The following is a 19,998-nucleotide window of genomic DNA, read 5'->3' as shown; positions in this document are numbered from 1 at the left end:
ATGTATTTTTCATGGTTGTAGTTACCCCTTTCCACAGCCCTCTGGTCCCACCACCAGGAAGGGCTGCCTGTGTTGAGCAGTGAGCCAAGGGGAGAAGGATAGCAGTGCCCTCTGCATATCTGGAGTCTCAATCACAGGCAGTGAATGCGCATGAGAGAGCTGCTCCAGCGTGAGACTGTCAGGCCGCTGCAATGTATAAGCTGCAAGATGGCCCCTTTCAGGGTCATAGTAGGTATCAAGTGGCTTTCGGCTGTTTGGTGGGGTTTCATTTGCCCAGCTCAGCAACTAAAAAAAAGAGAGTCACAAGCCGTAACTGTTACAGCAATAACATTAGATAACATTATTGAGATGGACTATGAATGCAAAACATACCAACTAATGCACCATTCGTACTCACCTCTTTGGCGAACTCTTGTCTTGTCTTGAGGTTGAGGTTTCCCCCTAATCCTCTTAGAAGACCAACAATGAACTGACCCCGCTCTGTCACAGCACTAAGGTGTGATAGACCATTAAGTACGGTGCCCACCAGGCTCGTCTCCACCACAAATTCATTCTCATAGAGGGAAAAAAATAGCAAAAGGGGAACAATTTTCCTCATTAACTGTGCACTTTTTGCCAGTCAAATTAAAGTGCTTTCAAAAATCAATGATTTCATCACTTTACAGCTACAGTATGGTTTGTCACAAGAATAAAGTACTCTATAGAAATATACTCAAAACTCAAAATATGTATTGACTGTACTATTAAAATAATATTAATAATATACCACTTTACTATAAACAAAGTTAAGAAATATTACTGTAATTTCCGGACCATACAAGTACCTTATGGATTTTTGGGGGCGGGAGCTGGGGACAAACGAGCTTCAAGTTTTTTTTCTCATTAAAAATGACGTTTTGTTTTCATTTATTTTCTCTCCGCCTAGCAAGTCAAGTCATGATGGCATTTAGCTTTGTGCTGCATTCCAAATACTCAAGATTGTGAGAAGCAAGCTTTTTCTTTGTAAATATCAACTTGTTGTTTAGAAAAGCCCTTTGGTGCCACTACAGAAGAACCGTTTAAGTCAAAGCATGTATTGGTATGACATCTCAGCTGTTACTAGTGCCGACAAAGCTTGCCAGCTGCTTCATTAAAAACCGTGGGAATTTTTTCATAGTGTTAAAGGTATGCTATGGACCGGTACAAAAGAAGAATTTTAAAAGGATGGATATCCTACACACTGTTTGCTATGACGGGAGGATGCTATGCCAGCACCAATAAGCTGTTTTGAATCAGTACTTAGAGCACCTTAATGCTGACAAAGACTCCCTCCGATGCTTAATGCCATTCCTGAGGAAGAGTTTAAAGCTAGATGTGGGTATTTTTGGCGATTTAAAGAGGACGGATAGCCACAGTATGCTACAACAAAGTTGCAATGCTTACACTGACTGCCGTTAGCCCTGAGTTAATCAAATAGCCGTGTGGATTTTTAAGAGGACAGAGACCACTGCAAGCACAGAGGTAAAGTGGATTTTATTTTTTGTAAATGCAATGTGTTTTTTAAGTTAAGTGTTTTAACTTTTATTCAGGGGTATTGGAGAGGGGGGTTTGTCGGGACGTCAAATCTCGGAGCAGTGTGGTTTTCGTCCCAGCTGTAGAATAGTGGACCAGCTCTACATCCTCGGCAGGGTCCTCGAGGGTGCATGGGAGTTCGCCCAACCGGTCTACATGCGTTTTGTGGCTCTGGAGAATGTGTTCGACCTTTTCCTTTGGGAGTCCTGTGCGGGGTACTTTGGGAATACGGCGTACCGAGCACTCAGGTATGGGCTGTTCGGTCCCTGTACGACTGGTGACAGAGTTTGATCTGCATTGCTGGCAGTAAGTCGGATTTGCTCCCAGTGAGGGTAGGACTCCTCCAAGGTTGCCCTTTGTCATCGATTCTGTTCATAACTTTTATGGACAGAATTTCTATGCGCAGCCGAAGTGTTGAGGGGGTTTGGTTTTGTGGCCTCACCATTGCATCTCTGCTCCTTTTGCAGATGATGTGGTGCTTTTTGCTTCATCAATCCATGATCTCCAACTCTCACTGGAGCGGGTTGCAGCCGAGGGTGAAGCAGTTGAGATGAAGATCAGCACCTCCAAAATCCGAGATGATGGTCCTCACTCGGAAAAGGGTGGCGTGCCCTCTCCAAGTCGGGGATGAAATCCTGCCTCAAGTGGAGGAGTGCAAACATCTTGGGTTTTTCTTCATGAGTGAGGGTAGGAGGGAGCGGGAGATAGACAGGTGAATCGGTGCAGTGTCTGCAGTGATGCGGACTCTGTACCGGTCCATTGTGGTGAAGAAGGAGCTGAGCCAAAAGGCGACACTCTCGATTTACCAGCGATCTACGTAAGTATTTGATACACTGCCGATTTTGCTGGTTTTCCCACTTGCAAGCAATGTAGAGGTCTGTAATTTGCATCATAAGTTCTCTTCAACTGCGAGGGACGGAATAGAATACAAAAATCCAGAAAATAACATTATTTAATTTTTAACTAATAAATTTGTATTTAACTGCATGAAATAAGTATTTGATACATTACCAACTAGTAAATATTTCAGTTCTTAGTTCTTTTTTAAGAACCCCTCCTGTTCTCCACTCATTACCGGAAGTAACTGCACCTGTTTGAACTAGTTACCTAGATAAAAGACACCTGTTCACATGATCAGACAAACAAACTCCAACCTCTCCACAATGGCCAAGACCTAAGAGCTGTGTGAGGACATCAGGGATAAAATAATAGACCTGCACAAGGCTGGGATGGGTACAGGAAAATTAGCAAGCAGCTTGGTGAGAAGGTAACAACTGTTGGAGCGATTATTAGAAAATGGAAGAATTTCAAGTTGACAGTCAATCTGTCTTGTTCTGGGGCTCCATGCAAGATCTCAACTCGTGGGGGATCACTGATCATGAGGAAGGTGAGGGATCAGCCCAGAAATACACGGAAGGACATGGTCAATGACCTGAAGAGAGCTGGAACCACAGTCTCGAAGAAAACCATCGGAAACAGATTACGCAGTGATGGATTAAAATCCTACAGCGCACGCAAGGTCCCGCTGCTGAAGCCAGTGCATGTCCAGACACGTCTGAAGTTTGCCACTGACCATCTGGATGATCCAAAGGAGCAATGGGAGAAGGTCATGTGGTCGGATGAGACCAAAATTGAACTTTTTAGTCTAAACTCGGCTCGTCGTGTTTGGAGGAAAAAGAAGGATGAGTACAACCACATGAACACCATCCCAACCGTGAAACATGGAGGAGGAAACATCATTTTTGGGGCTGCTTCTCTGCCAAGGGTACAGGACGACTGCACCGTATTGAGGGGAGGATGGATGGGGTTATGTATCGCCTGATCTTGGCTGACAACCTCCTTCCTTCAGTGAGAGCCCTGAAGATGGGTCATGGCTGGGTCTTCCAGCATGACAACGACCCAAAGCACACAGCCACGGCAACTAAAGAGTGGCTCCGTAAGAAGCATCTTAAGGTCCTGGAGTGGCCTAGCCAGTCACCAGATCTGAACCCGATAGAAAATCTATGGAGGGAGCTGAAAGTCCGTGTTGCCCGGCAGCAGCCCCGAAACCTGAAGGCTCTGGAGAAGATCTGCATGGAGGAGTGGGCCAAAATCCCTGCTGCAGTGTGTGCAAACCTTGTCAAAGACTACAGGAAACGTTTGGTATCTGTAATAGCAAACAAAGGTTTCTGTACCAAATATTAAGTTCGATTTTTGTGATGTATCAAATACTTATTTCATGCAATTAAATGCAAATTTATTATTTAAAAATCATACAACGTGATATTCTGTTTTTTGTATTAGATTCCGTCCCTCACAGTTGAAGAGAACTTATTATACAAATTACAGACCTCTACATGCTTTGCAAGTGGGAAAACCAGCAAAATCGGCAGTGTATCAAATACCTGTTCTCCCCACTGTACGTTCCTACCCTCACCTATGGTCACGAGCTGTGTGTCATGACCAAAAGAACAAGATACCGGATACAAGCAGCCAAAATGAGTTTCTTCCGCAGGGTGTCCGGGCTCTCCCTTAGAGACAGGGTGAAGAGCTCAGTCATTTGGGAGGGACTCAGAGGGTCGAGCCACTACTCCTCCGTGTTGATAGGAGCCATCTGAGGTGGCTCGGATCAAATCAAATGTTTATGTGTAAAATCTCTCTACGTAAATATGCCATATTAAGATTGACGTATTTACAGTATATTTATGTCATTTATGTCATAATCAGGTGCGGCATTAATACAGATTTTTTCCTTAAAGTTTGTAATTTACGCTGTGCGGTTTATAGTCAGGTGCGCTCTGTAATGCAGAACATTAATTACATTAACTCAAAAGAAAAGGTGTTTTGAAATATAAATATAACTAGAAATAAAAAAATGAATGTGGGCCAGAAGATTTGTGCTTTAAAACTTTAAAAGATGAACAAAAAACACATATACGTATACACACACATGCAGTGCCTACACGTTATGCACACTTGACTTAGAGTAATATGTTCTTATTTCCATGATAGTTCATAATGGTGTAAAAATGTGATGCATAATACTGAAATGTTTTCATATTCACACAGGACTTGGATATCATTAGATATTACAGGTGCTTCTAACCCAATCAAATGTAAGGTAAATATTTACTGCAGAAGCAGGGCAAAATATACCTGTTTGAGGACCCAGTCCAGAGCTTGTTGGAAGAAAACCTCCAGCCATTTTTCTAAATTAGCGCGACACTGCTCAGGTTGATTCCACAACCAAGATTTCTCCAAGGCGCCCACATCAATGTCCTCATCGCTAAATAAATTAAGGTAATATTGGAACACGGAAAATTATTGAATAAACACACACATACATCAATTCAACAACACTGACCTGAGAAAAATCATCCCCATTCGAGATATCGTAGCTGGGGAGGCACAGCTGAGGTCATGAGTCTCAAAAATGAAATTGACATTGGGTCCAAACTGTATACGCTCTCCACTTGGCATTGTTAAAAGGCGATTATCATCAAGCACAGAGTTCAGACTTTCAATCCACTCTGGATCAATGTCACCATCACACACAATCCAGGAGCTTACATCTAGAAAAGAAAAACATTGAAATGCAATGTTAATATATGTAAAATAAAACAAAATACAGTGCACAACCAACCATTCTTCTCACCCTGCGATTCTTTAACAACATTTCTGGCACTATGTGTCAGGACACCATCAGCCCACTCCCTGGTGTCCATGTCAATATGTCCCAGAAGTTGCTGCTTGGGCATTGCCTTAGGGTTCACTGTATAAAGCTTCACCTAAAGCCGGAGTAAAAACACTGAAATGTGTCAACTTTGCATCCTGAACAAGATAGTGAATAATATGGTGCAACCGCTGGGTTTTAAAATGTCGGGGAAATGTTTTAATCACTCACCACTCTGCCTGTCTTATTAAGAGCAGCCCGAAGCATCCTCCACAGAGTAGACTTGCCAGCTCCACTTGGCCCTACGATCACGACACCCATGCGCTGTCTCAGCTGCTCATTCAGCTCCAATGCTTTTTTAAGCTACATACACAAACACAGATACACAACTGTTTAAAGATACAATTTTCCTGCATGTTTGATACATAACCTGCTCACTTGTTAGCTAATCACCAAGGTGATTGTTAGCAGCAGTCCTGAAAGGGCTACGAGCAAGAATGTACGAATCCACACGTTCATGTATGCATGGATGCCGACTTACATACACGTGTCATGCACGCACACCATTTGTGTGTTAGGCTGCAATAACTAATCGATTATATCAATTAAAATCGACTAATAAATTAGTTGCCAACTAATATTAAAATCGATTTTTGCCGGCAGCTATGAGCAGTCCCGTTTGAGGGAGAGAGAATTCGCTGCTACACTCAGGTTGGGTTGCTGAATCAATAATAATACGAAGTGTTGGGTTATTGTTTTACGTGTTATTAGATGCAGTGTGCCTCTGTCAAAGTAAATAAAGCCAGTTTTATTGTTTCAATTCTTTGTTGATGAGACATTACTACTTAGCACAGAGCGTTAAGCCAGTTAGCGATTATGCTAATCAGCGCCTTAAGTGTCCGTTTGTCTAGTGTTTTGAAGAAGCATGTTAGCACTTGAGTTATTGTTAGAGAGCAAAGTTGTCTCATTTCTTTTTATAAAGAAACCACACACATAAACCCATTCATATACAGTTGTGGTCAAAAGTTTACATACACTTGTGAAGAACATAATGTCATGGCTCTCTTGAGTTTCCAGTTATTTCTACAACTCTGATTTTTCTCTGATAGAGTGATTGGAACAGATACTTCTTTGTCACAAAAAACATTCATGAAGTTTGGTTCTTTTATGACTTTAGTATGGGTGAACAGAAAAAAGTGATCAAATCGGCTGGGTCAAAAATATTAATACAGCAGCGCTAATATTTGGTAACATGTCCCTTGGCCATTTTCACTTCAATTAGATGCTTTTGGTAGCCATCCACAAGCTTCTGGCAAGCTTCTGGTTGAATATTTGACCACTCCTCTTGACAGAATTGGTGTAGTTCAGTTAAATTTGATGGCTTTCTGACATGGACTTGTTTCTTCAGCATTGTACCCAAGTTCTCAATGGGGTTTAAGTCAGGACTTTGGGAAGGCCATTTGAAAACCTTGATTCTAGCCTGATTTAGCCATTCCATTACCACTTTTGATGTGTGTTTGGGGTCATTGTCCTGTTGGAACACCCAACTGCGCCCAAGACCCAATCTTCGGGCTGATGACGTTAGGTTATCTTGAAGAATTTGAAGGTAATCCTCCTTCTTCATTATCCCATTTACTCTCTGTAAAGCACCAGTTCCATTGGCAGCAAAACAGCCCCACAGCATAATACTACCACCAACGTGCTTGACGGTAGGCATGGTGTACTTGGGGTTAAAGGCCTCATCTTTTCTCCTCCAAACATATTGCTGGGCATTGTGGCCAAACAGCTCGATTTTTGTTTCGTCTGACCACACACTTTCCTCCAGAAGGTCTTATCTTTGTCCATGTGATCAGCAACAAACTTCAGTCGAGCCTTAAGGTGCCGCTTTTGGAGCAAGGGCTTCCTTCTTGCACGGCAGCCTCTCAGTCCATGGAGATGCAAAACACGCTTGACTGTGGACACTGACACATGTGTTCCAGCAGCTTCTAATTCTTGGCGGATCTGATTTTTGGTGATTCTCGGTTGAATCATCACCCTCCTGACCAATTTTCTCTCAGCAGCAGGTGATAGCTTGCATTTTCTTCCTGATCGTGGCAGTGACAAAACAGTGCCATGCACTTTATACTTACAAACAATTGTTTGCACTGTTGCTCTTGGGACCTGCAGCTGCTTTGAAATGGCTCCAAGTGACTTTCCTGACTTGTTCAAGTCAATGATTCGCTTTTTCAGATCCATGTATGTATATTTTTGACCCAGCAGATTTGATCACTTTTTCTGTTAACCCATAATAAAGTCATAAAAGAACCAAACTTCATGAATGTTTTTTGTGACAAAGAAGTATCTGTTCCAATCACTCTATCAGAGAAAAATCAGAGTTGTAAAAATAACTGGAAACTTAAGAGAGCCATGACATTATGTTCTTCACAAGTGTATGTAAACTTTTGACCACAACTGTAACAGCTTCGAGCAGGGCTCACTAAATCTGGACCTCGATGCCATCAATCCTGTCGTGTTTTCTACGTCTCTCTCCCCTAACACACCTGAATCAAATTATTATGTCATCAGCAACCTCTCCAGAAGCCTGATAATGATCCTGATTATTTGATTCAGGTGTGTTGGAGGAGGGAGACATGACTGGAAAAGTGGCTCCGAGGTCCGGATTTAGTGAACCCTGGCTTTGAGTCTCCATTCAACACAAACTCAAACTGTAAACTGCCATACAAGAGATTGTGCTTTGAAATTGGATTTGGATTGTATTTATGAACAACTGTTTGATAAAGAAAACAGATGCATTACAGTCTGCCTCCTCCTTATTCGATTTGTTGTTTAGTTTGTTTCAAGAAGCAGCACTTTTTTATTTGAATGAACAGGACTTTTGTCTGATTTATGTGAGAATTTTTTAAATGTTTTATACTCAGAACCTTTATTAAAAACTTTAACAAATGCCATGTATTTAAAACAGTACAGTTTTAGACTACAGTTCAGTTAAGTCAGGAAGCTGTAATAAAATATTACTTATGAAGGAAATAGTCATCCATTTTGTCGTCATTGTTACTTGCAACATGCCTCAAACAACTTCATCTTAAATTGTGAAGGTAATTGAATAAAAGTGACATTAATCCAATTCATCGATTAATCGTTTAATTAATAGTCCGAATAATCAATTATAAAAACCATTTTTAGTTAAAGCCCTACCTGTGTAGGTATAGGCTCCAGTCGATTCTCCCTGTAGACCTGTCCCAGGGCCTCAGTGAGGGTCAGGTCCTCAACATCAGTGAAATTTACTCCAGTGAAGACGTCTTTGAGTAAAGCATCAAACCTTGAGCTATCAGCAAACGTCAGTTTGGACATGGTGTTAAGTCGCAATGCCTGGACCACCAGATTGATCTCTTGAACTGCATACACACAATAGAAGTGTAACACATAGAAATAAAATTTTAATAAAATAAGAAAAAAACTCTCTAGGGGGAGAAAAAAAGGCAAAGTTGAACTAGAGTACAAAATCAAATGCACATGTAATTTTTAAAAAATTTTTTAAAGCCATACATTGTTTGAATGTCTGGTATGTTTTAAGAGATTGCCAGGATTTAAAATGAATACATTTCGTTCTAATGTGTTTCATTCAGGGCAGAGTGGAATACTTGACCGGACTACCCACTGAGCCAAACACCAGAGAGGCTTGTGGTCCCAGTGTTACACAGAGGGGCAGGCAGAGTGTATGAGAATAAGTGCGTGAGAGCGTGCGTGTGTCCATGAGTGTGTTGCCCAGATAAAGAGTGGGTGGTAAACCACAAGGAATTGGGATTTAAGAAGAAGAAAAATAATAAAAGTGGTGCAGAGAAAAAGTTAGAAACAGAGTAGCAAAATAAAGACAAATTACAGCCTGAGGTTATCAAAAAGTTTGTAGCAGAGTTGGGGTCAATTGATGTTTGGAAAGCAAAGGCACCACTGGCAGAGAAGCAGTGGTCAATAGATCCATTTGCATACTCATGCAAAGCTTTAAACGTGCTCTGTTAAAGCAACATATTGCATTTCAAAGAAGTAAATTAAGACTCCTATGCATGTATCATATAACCTCACATTAATCAGATGTTTTCAGCTTCTTATAATATGGATATTTTCACTCTGCTAAGTTTCACCCCGTTAGTAAAAATAACGATGTTTTGCAATGTTTCAAGTATTGAAAGTATTCAGAGAGGGTCTCACTCGTGTCCTTGTCATGACTCTTTCTCTGTTGCTGCAGCAAACTACCACAGGCCTTCAGCACTGTTTTCAAAGCACGCAAACCCCAGTCGTAGTGTTGTTGCGGGGTCAAGAGCTCCCTAGGCACAAAAAGAAAAGAAGCTTCCTTAACCATTCTCAATTGACTACAGGGCTGGTCCAAATGGGAACATAACTTTTTCACAGAATCAATAGACAGCAATAGAATTCATTGCCGTTACAGGGCTTTTAAAACACAACACAACCCTACAGCGCAATTGAATACAAGTTGTACCTGGCAAGGTTAAAGATTGCAACCAGTTTGCGACCCAGTATTTCTCCGCTTTTGAAGCCCTCAGAGTACAAAATGACTTCAGCAATCAGCTCATTGTCTGGTCGGCTCATGGCCACAGGCCTGAACAGCTGCTTTAGGTTGTCTGGAAGTTTCTGTCGACCTCCATAACCTTTTCCTGCTGGGTTCAGTGTAATAAACACTCCTGAGTTTGGGTCTAATTCAACCTAGGCAAGATAGAAAATAAAGACAAATATTTCCTGGTAATCTCCTTTCTAATATACTTTGTAGAAGATCAATAAATGTCAAAATAGGTTCTGATAATGCAACTAACAGTACAGCATTTCTTAAAGTACATGTATATCAATGTTGTTTTTGTCAACGATGACGATACCGAAAATATTTCGTCAATGAACACTTTTTTTCACGACGATGACGATATGATAACGAGCTTAAAACGTGTTGCGGGAGACTAAAACATAACAAGAACGCCAGTTTTCGTCTGGCGAGACGGGAACGAGACAAAAATGCCCAATAGTTTCAGCCACATGCAGAGGTGGGTAGTAACGCTTTACATGTACTCCGTTATAATTACTTCAGTAACTTTTTGAGAAAAATGTAGACTAAGAGTAGCTTTACTGAACCATACTTTTTACTTTGACTTGAGTATATTTGTGAAGAAAAAAACGCTACTCTTACTCCGCTACTTTGGGCTACACGAGAGTCTTTACATTTTTCCTCTTTATTCTACATACTAGATTTATTCTTTTTTTTTGCTAACGATGCCATTTCTAAAAGTAGCGCTACTAATTTCACCAATGAGACGTCGCAACAATAATCACATGACTCTATTACACCAATCAGACGCAACCTTGCCGTTCTATGATCACGCAAGCCTGTTCAATCACGCGTCTTTAAAGCACCGCAACCAATGAAGAATTTGACATAGAGCACTGCCCTCAACGTGAATCGAAAGCACGGATTCAAAACTCTCTCCCAGTTTTTTATTGGCACCGATTGACCACGGAAAACCGGAGATATCATCCTTTCAGTTTCAAAATAGTAACTATGAAGAGACTACAGTACTATTTTCTCCACTAGAGGGCAGGGCACTCATGCTCTTTGGACGAATAATGCTTCATTACTGCTTTTTTTCTCTCTCTAGATTTTTTTCCCCTTTGACATAATGTGGTTATGTAATAGGTTATTGTACAGTACCGTTATAACATATAAACAAGTTTGTGATGAGAGAAAAAAAAAAATACCGTTGTTTAAAAAACTAAAATAAGCAGTATACCCAAAATGTTACTCATTACTCGAGTAGTCTTTTCACTGGATACTTTTTTACTTGTACTTGAATAATAATATTTTGAAGTAACGCTACTTTTACTTGGGTAAAATTTTTGGCTACTCTACCCACCTCTGGTCACATGTAGCTTGCATTGTAGTCTGGTCTGTCTGTGTCACTTGTTTGATGTGCTTTCCCCCCCACACACCCCCATCCAACTCGCTAGTATCCTCTCCTCTACAGGCTTACATGAACGTTAATTTTTTTTCTCTTGTCTTGGCCAGAAAGAATATGCAATGTTGCTTTAGCCTTGCTGAGTGATCATTACACAATAAATTTTAGATGTTAAATGTTAGCATAGCATTCGCGTTAATATTAGCATAATGCTAACAGCACGTGCCCTCTTTAACTCAGACAGTTTTTTTTTTTCCAAAATAGTTGGAAACCTTTATTTATCATCGACTAAAACTGAGAGACATTAGAAATGAGAAATTTTCATCAACAAAAACTAGACGAAGACAAACACATTTTGAGATGACTAAAATATTACTAAGATTATTATAAGTATTATCATCCCAAAAAAAAAAAAAAAGACAAAATTTAAAGGGGCTGCCAAAAACCACACTGATGAATATAAAGAGCCACTTCAGAAAAGAAGAGAATCATTTAAGAGCAGAGACAATAAGACACAAAATTAGGAAAGCATCCGTAGTTGCTAATCCAAATGATATTAGATCCTTTTAAATGAGTATTGACTGACCTCTTTCCCCATTAGTTCACATGTGTGCTTGTGATGTTTAAGGGAGTTTTGAATGGCTTGAATCTGCATAGAAACTGCAGATAGCACTGCTTCCTCCAAACGATTGAACTCATCAAAGCAGCCCCATGCGCCACACTTCACCAAGCCCACAAAAATGCGTCCCATTGATTTCACATCAATACCCTGGGTAAAAAGACAACACCGGAAAACAGACCTTCATGTTCTTTTCTTTTGGATGTCACATTGTAATTATTAACACCTTTAGCTAATGAAGAAGAATGATCATTATTCATTGACAATAAATACTGTAATCTCTCTTTATCAATAATAAGTCCTGTTAAAAAACAAGACATTTACATTGTTATATACAATAATTATTCATATCTTTCAAGTCGTATAACAAATGCAATTAATAAAGGCCATACTATGTCAAAACCAGTGATTTTGGACATGGATTATTTTCACATTTTCACCTCATCACAATTGAACACCAACACCTGTCGTCCAAACAGTCCCCCCAAGGCTTTGACAGACTCAGTCTTTCCTGTACCAGCTGGCCCATACGGGTTCCCCCCAAGCCCCATCTTCATGGCCTGAGTCAGAGTCAGGTAGCATTTATCAGTCAGTGGTGTGTGCACCAGCTTTGCTGCGTTCCCCTGCGAGAGACGATATGGTAAGATGAGATGTGTATAGAGAGAAAACAGGAGGAGGATGGAAACACACATAATCATAAAGCAATTGTATAGCCAGAAAAACAAAATCACAGACGCCTTAACTGCCTGTTCAAATGACCTCAATGCGCATTCAATTTGATCATTCTTAAATGAACAGCTCCCCCATATGGTAGCATATTACCATGACAGTAAGAAATCTGTACGGCCTGAAAAGTTCCCTAAATGAAGGTGCATATTTATCTTAATTTGGGGGGGAAATATGTTGTAAAGTTAGATGAGCATGGATGAAGATGGTGAACATTTTTTAGCAATCCAATAAAACAAAGAGTGATGGAAGAAAAATATAGTATTCATAGTATTTGAAACCTAAACATGCCATTTAAGAAATAGTTATGGAATTGTCATTAAAAAAAAAAAAAGTCCTTTAAATGGCTGCTGTATGGATGCATTCTAGAAATTTGAGATTCGTCACTGACCGCTTTCATCCTGATTTCACAATGGTTACTAAAATTGCAGTACTGCCACTTCAGTGGCGCGGGAAGTGGGGTTCTGAGGGTGCTGCAGCACCCCCTGGTGTTGGAGAGGAAAAAAGTTTTGGTAGATTATTTATGTTAAAAATAAATAAACAAACTACATTAAAACAATAGCGTATTTAACTTTAGGGATTAAATATATGTGTTGAAAATGTTTTCTTTTGTTAATAACATGGTCACCACCTGACAACTTGCTTGCTACCGGGTCACATTGAATAAGTCACTATTGGAACAGAAAAGTTAACTTGACAGAGGAGCCATTAACATGGCAGAAAAACGATTTTTTTCCCTTTACAAAAACTGAATTTTTTTAAAATTCAATTTGAGGTAAAAAATGAAGATGATTATGAGCATAGTTCTATAATATACTGGACTGTCTCAGGAAATTAGAATACACAATATTCTAATTTTTTGAGACAGTCCTGTGTATATATACAGGACTGTCTCAGGAAATTAGAATACACAATATTCTAATTTCCTGACTGTCTCAGGAAATTAGAATATTGTGTATTCTAATTTCCTGAGACAGTCCAGTAGACCAGCAAGGAAAAATTAGCTTAAGATATAGACCGTAAAGTCCAGAAAGGGAATCTATCTTTGGGGTCTTCAAATAGGAAGGACATGCTTGCATTGTAGCCATATTATTAGTTGTTGTTGCTGTTGAGCTTTCGCCGTGCAGAGCGCTGTTGCTGTCGCTGTGTTTGTGGACAGCAGGGAAGTCCAGACTTCCCTCTTCCCAGTCACTTCATCCAGCTCATCTTGGGGGATCCCTAGCCGTTCCCAGGCCAGCTGGGAGACAGTCTCCCCAGCGTGTGCCGGGGTGGCCCTGCGGCCTACTCCCAGTGGGACGTGCCCGGAACAACTCACCAGGGAGGCGCCCCGGAGGCATTGCCCGACCCACCTCATCTGGCTCCTCTCGATGCGGAGGAGCAGCGGCTCTACTCTGAGTCCCTCCCGGATGACCGAGCTACTCAACTCATCTCTAAGGGAGAGCCCGGACACCCTATGGAGGAAACTCATTTCAACCGCTTCTATCCGGGATGTTGTTGTTTCGGTCACGACCCACAGCTCGTCACCAAAGGTGAGGGCAGGAACTAAAGGGAATAGTATATTTTCTCATATTTACTCTAACACACCCAATATAAAATAAATAGCATTTATATAATAGTTTAAGAAAAACAAGCAGAATATATTAGATATTATGAACAGTCGGACTTGAAATAATTAGAATTTGCAGCGCCAAGACAACGGGCAGATAAAGGCAGAACAGATACAGGACGCCTTCTGACCGCAGAAGCCCAACGCGCGTGACATGCAGCTGACTGAGCAAGATTGACGCTGACAAGTAAGTGATAGGCATGACATCTACAAGCCCACGTTTGCACCACCAAATCCCGCAATCAACTCTTCTGGACAGGCCAGAACAAATGGCGGGACATCTTGTCTTGCCACAAGGAACATCTGATACGAAGGAACCCTCAACCGAGAAGTGAATACTCAGCACTCACGTAGCGCTGAGGATGGAAAAATCCTTAAGTCTCGTTGCCCTGACAACAGTCACGCCCGAATTCTCCTGTCCAACAGACAATAATCCTAAACAATGCCCAAACATACCCTTTTTCCTGACCACAACACGCCTCACCACAGTCTTTAAAAGACTGAATGTTTAACTAATTTTTGTCGTTTTTCTCGGGAATCTTTTGTTGACTTGTGATACGGTGACCTTGGATCCAGTTTGCCTCCTCGCCTGGGTCTCTCTGTGCTGTATGATTGCTGCCGACATGGAATAAATTGTCAATTTGTGATTCGAAGCCTTTTTGTAGCTTTTAAAATGGAGTCAGTACAAGGAGTTTGGCCTTTTGGCCGGATTGTCGGGTTCCACCAGCCCGGGTCTTTGGAATTGCGCTAGTTCGGTTGGCATGATCCCAGCAATCTGGCTAAAAGGTCAGATTCCTTCAGAACATTGACTGACTGGTAAATATAGAGCTTCGCTTTTCGGCTCAGCTCCCTCTTTACCACGACGGACCGATGCAGAGTCCGCATCACTGCAGAGTGCAGGTCGCTCTTCCGTTCGATTTTTCCGTCACTCATGAAAAAGACCCCGAGATACTTGAACTCTACTTGGGGAAGGACCTCATCCCTGACCCGGAGAGGGCATTCCACCTTTTCCTGACTGAGGACCATGGTCTCGGGATTTGGAGGTGCTGATTGCCATCCCGACTGCACAATTTGATACAATTATCAATAAATAATAAAAACAATCATAAAATTTATATAATTTTATGTATGATGCAAATTAGCAACAACAGGCATCTAAGGTAAGGTGAAAGCTGCTTTGATCTGGGATGTCATTTATTCAGGTTTTTTTATTTATTATTATTATTTTTTTAAGGGGGGCTAAAATGTGTACAAAATACACCTGTGTGCGGTAAAGAGATGTAAAATGTATTTGTACTCTTAGTGTTATTATTACTGTATAAGCATTCTGCAGAAGCTATTTTGTTTTATGTCTTTGTGTGTTTTTATGTCATTAACATTTTAGATTCTTATCATTGAGAGTATGTGGAGAAAGTGGTTATAGAGTCAGGTATACATTTTGGTCTTGATCCAAATGAAGACAGTGTTAGCAGAGTGTACTCTATAAAGCAGCCCCCTGAGATGAGTCATTTATCTGGCTAAGACACTCTTCATATACGCAAATTTGATGTCTGACAATTTACTTCTATCAGAGTAGAAATTCTTGCATACAGGCTATTGTGAATTAAAGGTTAAGCACCAGCTTTATCTTCCCATTTAAATTCTGACTTCACATGATGATTTTGCTATATTTAAACAGGAGTCCAATTTTCATATCTTTTGGAGACAATGATTAATTGTGACACGTTATTGGAATCGAGTGTGTGCCAATGTTACGGAAAAGATCCTTGCAGTTCTCCTCTTGAATAAATCACAAGGTCATGCTCAAGGAGAATGAATGCTCCCTTCAAATGAAATGAGGAAGAGGTGGATTTTCGCAAGGAAAAAAATAACGTAATAGGAGGAAGCATAACCAGTAAATTACCAACCTGGTACTCGTAAGTGTAGCTGAACTTTGCATCCACCATATGAATGTGACAGCATTTGTCAGATCCCATGTAGAAGCGAAGTTGCTTCTGCCAACTCCAGGCCTCAAGGCTTCTGACTCCTGCTTGAATTAACTGCTTCACCACGCTGATGTTGTGGATAATGTCCAGGATTAAGGCCTTCAACTTAATCTGCAGAATACCAGTATCTACAGAAGGCAAACAAGATATGAACAAGTGCATGGTTGAAACCTGATAAATCAATAATCAATAGAAATCTAAACCATGGTCCAAGACTCGTTTTTTTTCTTCTGACAAGCAAATGACTCTCACAGAGCATACACTGCTGGCCAAAGGTATTGGCACCCCTGCAATTCTGTCAGATAATGCTCAATTTCTCCCAGAAAATGATTGCAATTACAAATGCTTTGGTAGTCATAGCTTCATTTATTTTGCTTGCAGTGAAAAAACACAAAAGAGAATGAAAAAAAGATTACCGGTAAATCATTATCCAGTCTGTGCATTATCATTTTACACAAAACTCCAAGAATGGGCCAGACAAAATTATTGGCACCCTCAGCCTAATACTTGGTGGCACAACCTTTAGACATAATAACTGCGAACATCAGAGTTTCTTACAATGCTCTGCTGGAATTTTAGATCATTCTTCTTTAGCCAACTGCTCCAGGTCTCTGAGATTTGAAGGGTGCCTTCTCCAAACTGCAATTTTTAGATCTCTTCACAGGGATTCAGGTCTGGACTCATTGCTGGCCACTTTACAAGTCTCCAGTGCTTTCTCTTAGACCATTTTCTAGTGCTTTTTGAAGTGTGTTTTGGGTCATTGTCCTGCTAGAAGACCCATGACCTCTGAGGGAGACCCAGCTTTCTCACACTGGGCCCTACATTATGCTGCACAATTTGTTGGTAGTCTTCAGACTCCATAATGCCATGCACACGATCAAGCAGTCCAGTGCCAGAGGCAGCAACACAACCCCAAAACATCAGTTCTTTGGTCTTCTTTCTTTTCTCCATGCTCAATGTGGTACGCACAAGGACACAGTAAAGAGGTTGAGTTAACTTTAATCCATTTTAACTGGCGGCAAGTGTGATTTAGTTATTGCCATTACCTGTTATGGTGGTGGCAATAACTAAATCACAGGTTAGTAACAGGTGCTCTTAATTACACAAATTAGTGAAGCATCACATGATTTTTCAAAGTGTGCCAATACTTTTGTCCGGCCCATTTTTGGAGTTTAGTGTAAGAGGACAGTCCCCCCCCCCTCGTTCTCTTATGTGTTTTTTTCATTCCAAGCAAAATAAATTAGGATATCACTACCAAAGCATTTGTAATTGCCATCATTTTCTGGGAGAAATTGAGCATTATCTGACAGAATTGCAGGGGTGCTAATACTTTTGGCAAGCAGTGTAGCAGTTAATAAGAGTCGTTTCACTCACTGTAAAATATCTATTTACTCACAGAGCAACTCTTAATATTAATTGCACTGATGAAAATATGCAGAGAAGCGTATACAGACATACAGTGCACAGTAAATTGTTGATGTCAGGCTGGAATCTATGGTGTAAATTCCACACTAATCGGCAGTGACCAGTAAATTCCAATTTTCGAACTTGAATTAAAATTAATATTGCTGTGTCTATGAAGAACAGCAAATTTCTGAGTATTGCTGGAGTCTGTTGTGGCTTAGTCAATAACCTGTGTTTGTGAGGTCACCAGAGATGGTGTCCGCTGTGGTATAGTGGTCCAACTTGGCACTAAGCTCCAGCTCTAGCTGCTGTAGGTTATTTTCCTTGAGTGCTCGCTCCACATCTTCAGTAAATAAGATTTGCTCTGCAAGACACAAAATCTATATCCCAAAAATTCAAAGTTTATTCTTTAGGCAAGGCAAGGCAAGGCAAGGCCAAGTTAATTTATCTGTATATATAGCACAATTGAACACAAGGTTATTCAACGTGCTTTACATCACATGAAAATCCAAAAACTCATCAAGACAGTTAAAAACAAAACACAATTGAAACAGGTAATAGAAACAAAACTAAACAAAAATAATGAAAAGCAAGTCATATAAGCCTCAGCACACCTCAGACCTTCAGGTAACTTGTTCCACTGGTGAGGAGCATAGTAAGTGAATTTAGCCTCACACTGCTTGGTTTTAGTTCTTGGAACAGACCAGTTACAGTTGACCTCAGGGGTTTAGATGTTTGGTAGGGGTCAAACATAACAAACATGTATTTTGGTCCAAGACCATTAGGTGTTTTGCAGACCAGCAGCAGTATTTTATAGTCTGTCCTTTGATTCACAGGAAGCGAGTGTAACAATTTCATAGCCAGTGTAATGTGGTCCAGTTTCCTTGTATTTGTAAGGACTCTGGCGGCAATATTCTGTATTAGCTGCTGCTTCCTGATTGATTTTTTGTTAAGATCTGTAAAAATAATATTACAGTAGTCCAATCCACCAAAAATGAATGTGTGGAAACTTTCTCCATGTCTTGTTTGGACTTAAGGTTGGTTTCTTAAAAACGGAGCAATATTTAAAAATATGTTAGAATAAACCTGAATAAACGAAAAGCTCTAAACAGTCAAAAACCATACAAAACAGATCCATACGTACTTGTGACGGATAGCGTGAGGGGTCCACGTCACCTTTTTTCCCAGCAGTGACACATTCATACAGCATTTCCCTCAAAGTCCCCTTCATTTCCTTAGATAATTCATTTAACCACTCCTATAAAGCATAAATAAGCATCTTTAGAAACACTGGCAACTTGAAATAGTCTATATTAAAAAAAACAATAAAAAATTATTACAATTACTTTTTTCTATGCTCTAAATAGTATACACAATTTTTTTTTTTACCTCCACAAGGCTGGAGATATTTACAGTATTTCTCAGAGGTACCGTCTCTCCATCTAAGGAACACATGGCCACAATGCGCTGGCAATGCTCATCGAACACAACGCTATGGATGCCTGTGGAGGTAATAAATTGATCAGCTTCTCTGTTCAAGCCACATTTCTTCATGGTGTTAAGTCAGAAAGAAAAAAAATACACAATAACCTGACCTGCGAACAATTTCTTGAGGTGTGACTGGATGACTGTTGGGTTGGTGGCCTGACCGAGAATCTCTAAAAGATCATCATCTCCAATAAAATAAAATCTTGGGAAGGCTGAGCGTTTCTCCTAAAAAGTCAGAGAGAGACATGAAATACAAGTTACAGTGGGGCAAATAAGTATTTAGTCAACCACTAATCGTCCAAGTTCTCCCACTTGAAAATATTAGAGAGGCCTGTAATTGTCAACATGGGTAAACCTCAACCATGAGCGACAGAATGTGGAAAAAAAAAAAAAAATCACATTGTTTGATTTTTAAAGAATTGTTTTGCAAATCATGGTGGAAAATAAGTATTTGGTCTATACCAAAAGTTCATCTCAATACTTTGTTATGTACCCTTTGTTGGCAATAACGGAGCCCAAAAGTTTTCTGTAACTCTTCACAAGCATTTCACACACTGTTGCTGGTATTTTGGCCCATTCCTCCATGCAGATCTCCTCTAGAGCAGTGATGTTTTGGGGCTGTCATTGGGCAACACGGACTTTCAACTCCCTGCTTACCCCGTGGCGTCAAAATGATAACAAGAACGGGGAGCAAAAATCCCAGAACCACACGAGGGGACCTAGTGAATGACCTGCGTCAAAATGATAACAAGAACGGGGAGCAAAAATCCCAGAACCACACGGGGGGGACCTAGTGAATGACCTACAGAGAGCTGGGACCACAGTAAGAAAGGCTACTATCAGTAACACAATGCGCCACCAGGGACTCAAATCCTGCACTGCCAGACGTGTACCCCTGCTGAAGAAAGTACACGTCCAGGCCCGTCTGCGGTTCGCTAGTCAGCATTTGGATTATCCAGAAGAGGACTGGGAGAATTTGTTATGGTCAGATGAAACCAAAATACAAATTTTTG

General features: G+C 40.5%; 1 protein-coding gene across 1 annotated transcript in view; it reads right to left on the bottom strand.

Moving 5' to 3' along the window:
• Positions 1–19,998, bottom strand: part of dync2h1 (dynein cytoplasmic 2 heavy chain 1) — a 231,897-nt gene that overhangs the window by 137,482 nt on the left and 74,417 nt on the right. The window contains exons 31-46 of the mRNA XM_057838672.1: positions 19,093–19,210; positions 18,887–18,999; positions 18,642–18,755; positions 17,727–17,877; positions 16,016–16,221; positions 12,217–12,399; positions 11,744–11,926; positions 9,699–9,922; positions 9,410–9,525; positions 8,399–8,598; positions 5,435–5,566; positions 5,186–5,318; positions 4,895–5,102; positions 4,687–4,816; positions 398–553; positions 26–285 (exon numbers count right to left, since the gene is read on the bottom strand). Coding sequence (XP_057694655.1) covers positions 26–285; positions 398–553; positions 4,687–4,816; positions 4,895–5,102; positions 5,186–5,318; positions 5,435–5,566; positions 8,399–8,598; positions 9,410–9,525; positions 9,699–9,922; positions 11,744–11,926; positions 12,217–12,399; positions 16,016–16,221; positions 17,727–17,877; positions 18,642–18,755; positions 18,887–18,999; positions 19,093–19,210 — 2,627 coding nt within the window. The remainder of the gene's footprint in view (positions 1–25; positions 286–397; positions 554–4,686; positions 4,817–4,894; positions 5,103–5,185; positions 5,319–5,434; positions 5,567–8,398; positions 8,599–9,409; positions 9,526–9,698; positions 9,923–11,743; positions 11,927–12,216; positions 12,400–16,015; positions 16,222–17,726; positions 17,878–18,641; positions 18,756–18,886; positions 19,000–19,092; positions 19,211–19,998) is intronic.

Source organism: Corythoichthys intestinalis, chromosome 6 (assembly GCF_030265065.1).
Source record: "Corythoichthys intestinalis isolate RoL2023-P3 chromosome 6, ASM3026506v1, whole genome shotgun sequence".
NCBI classification, from domain to species: domain Eukaryota; kingdom Metazoa; phylum Chordata; class Actinopteri; order Syngnathiformes; family Syngnathidae; genus Corythoichthys; species Corythoichthys intestinalis.
The sequence above is the reverse complement of the archived record's forward strand: the minus strand, read 5'-3'. Positions and strand labels throughout refer to the sequence as shown.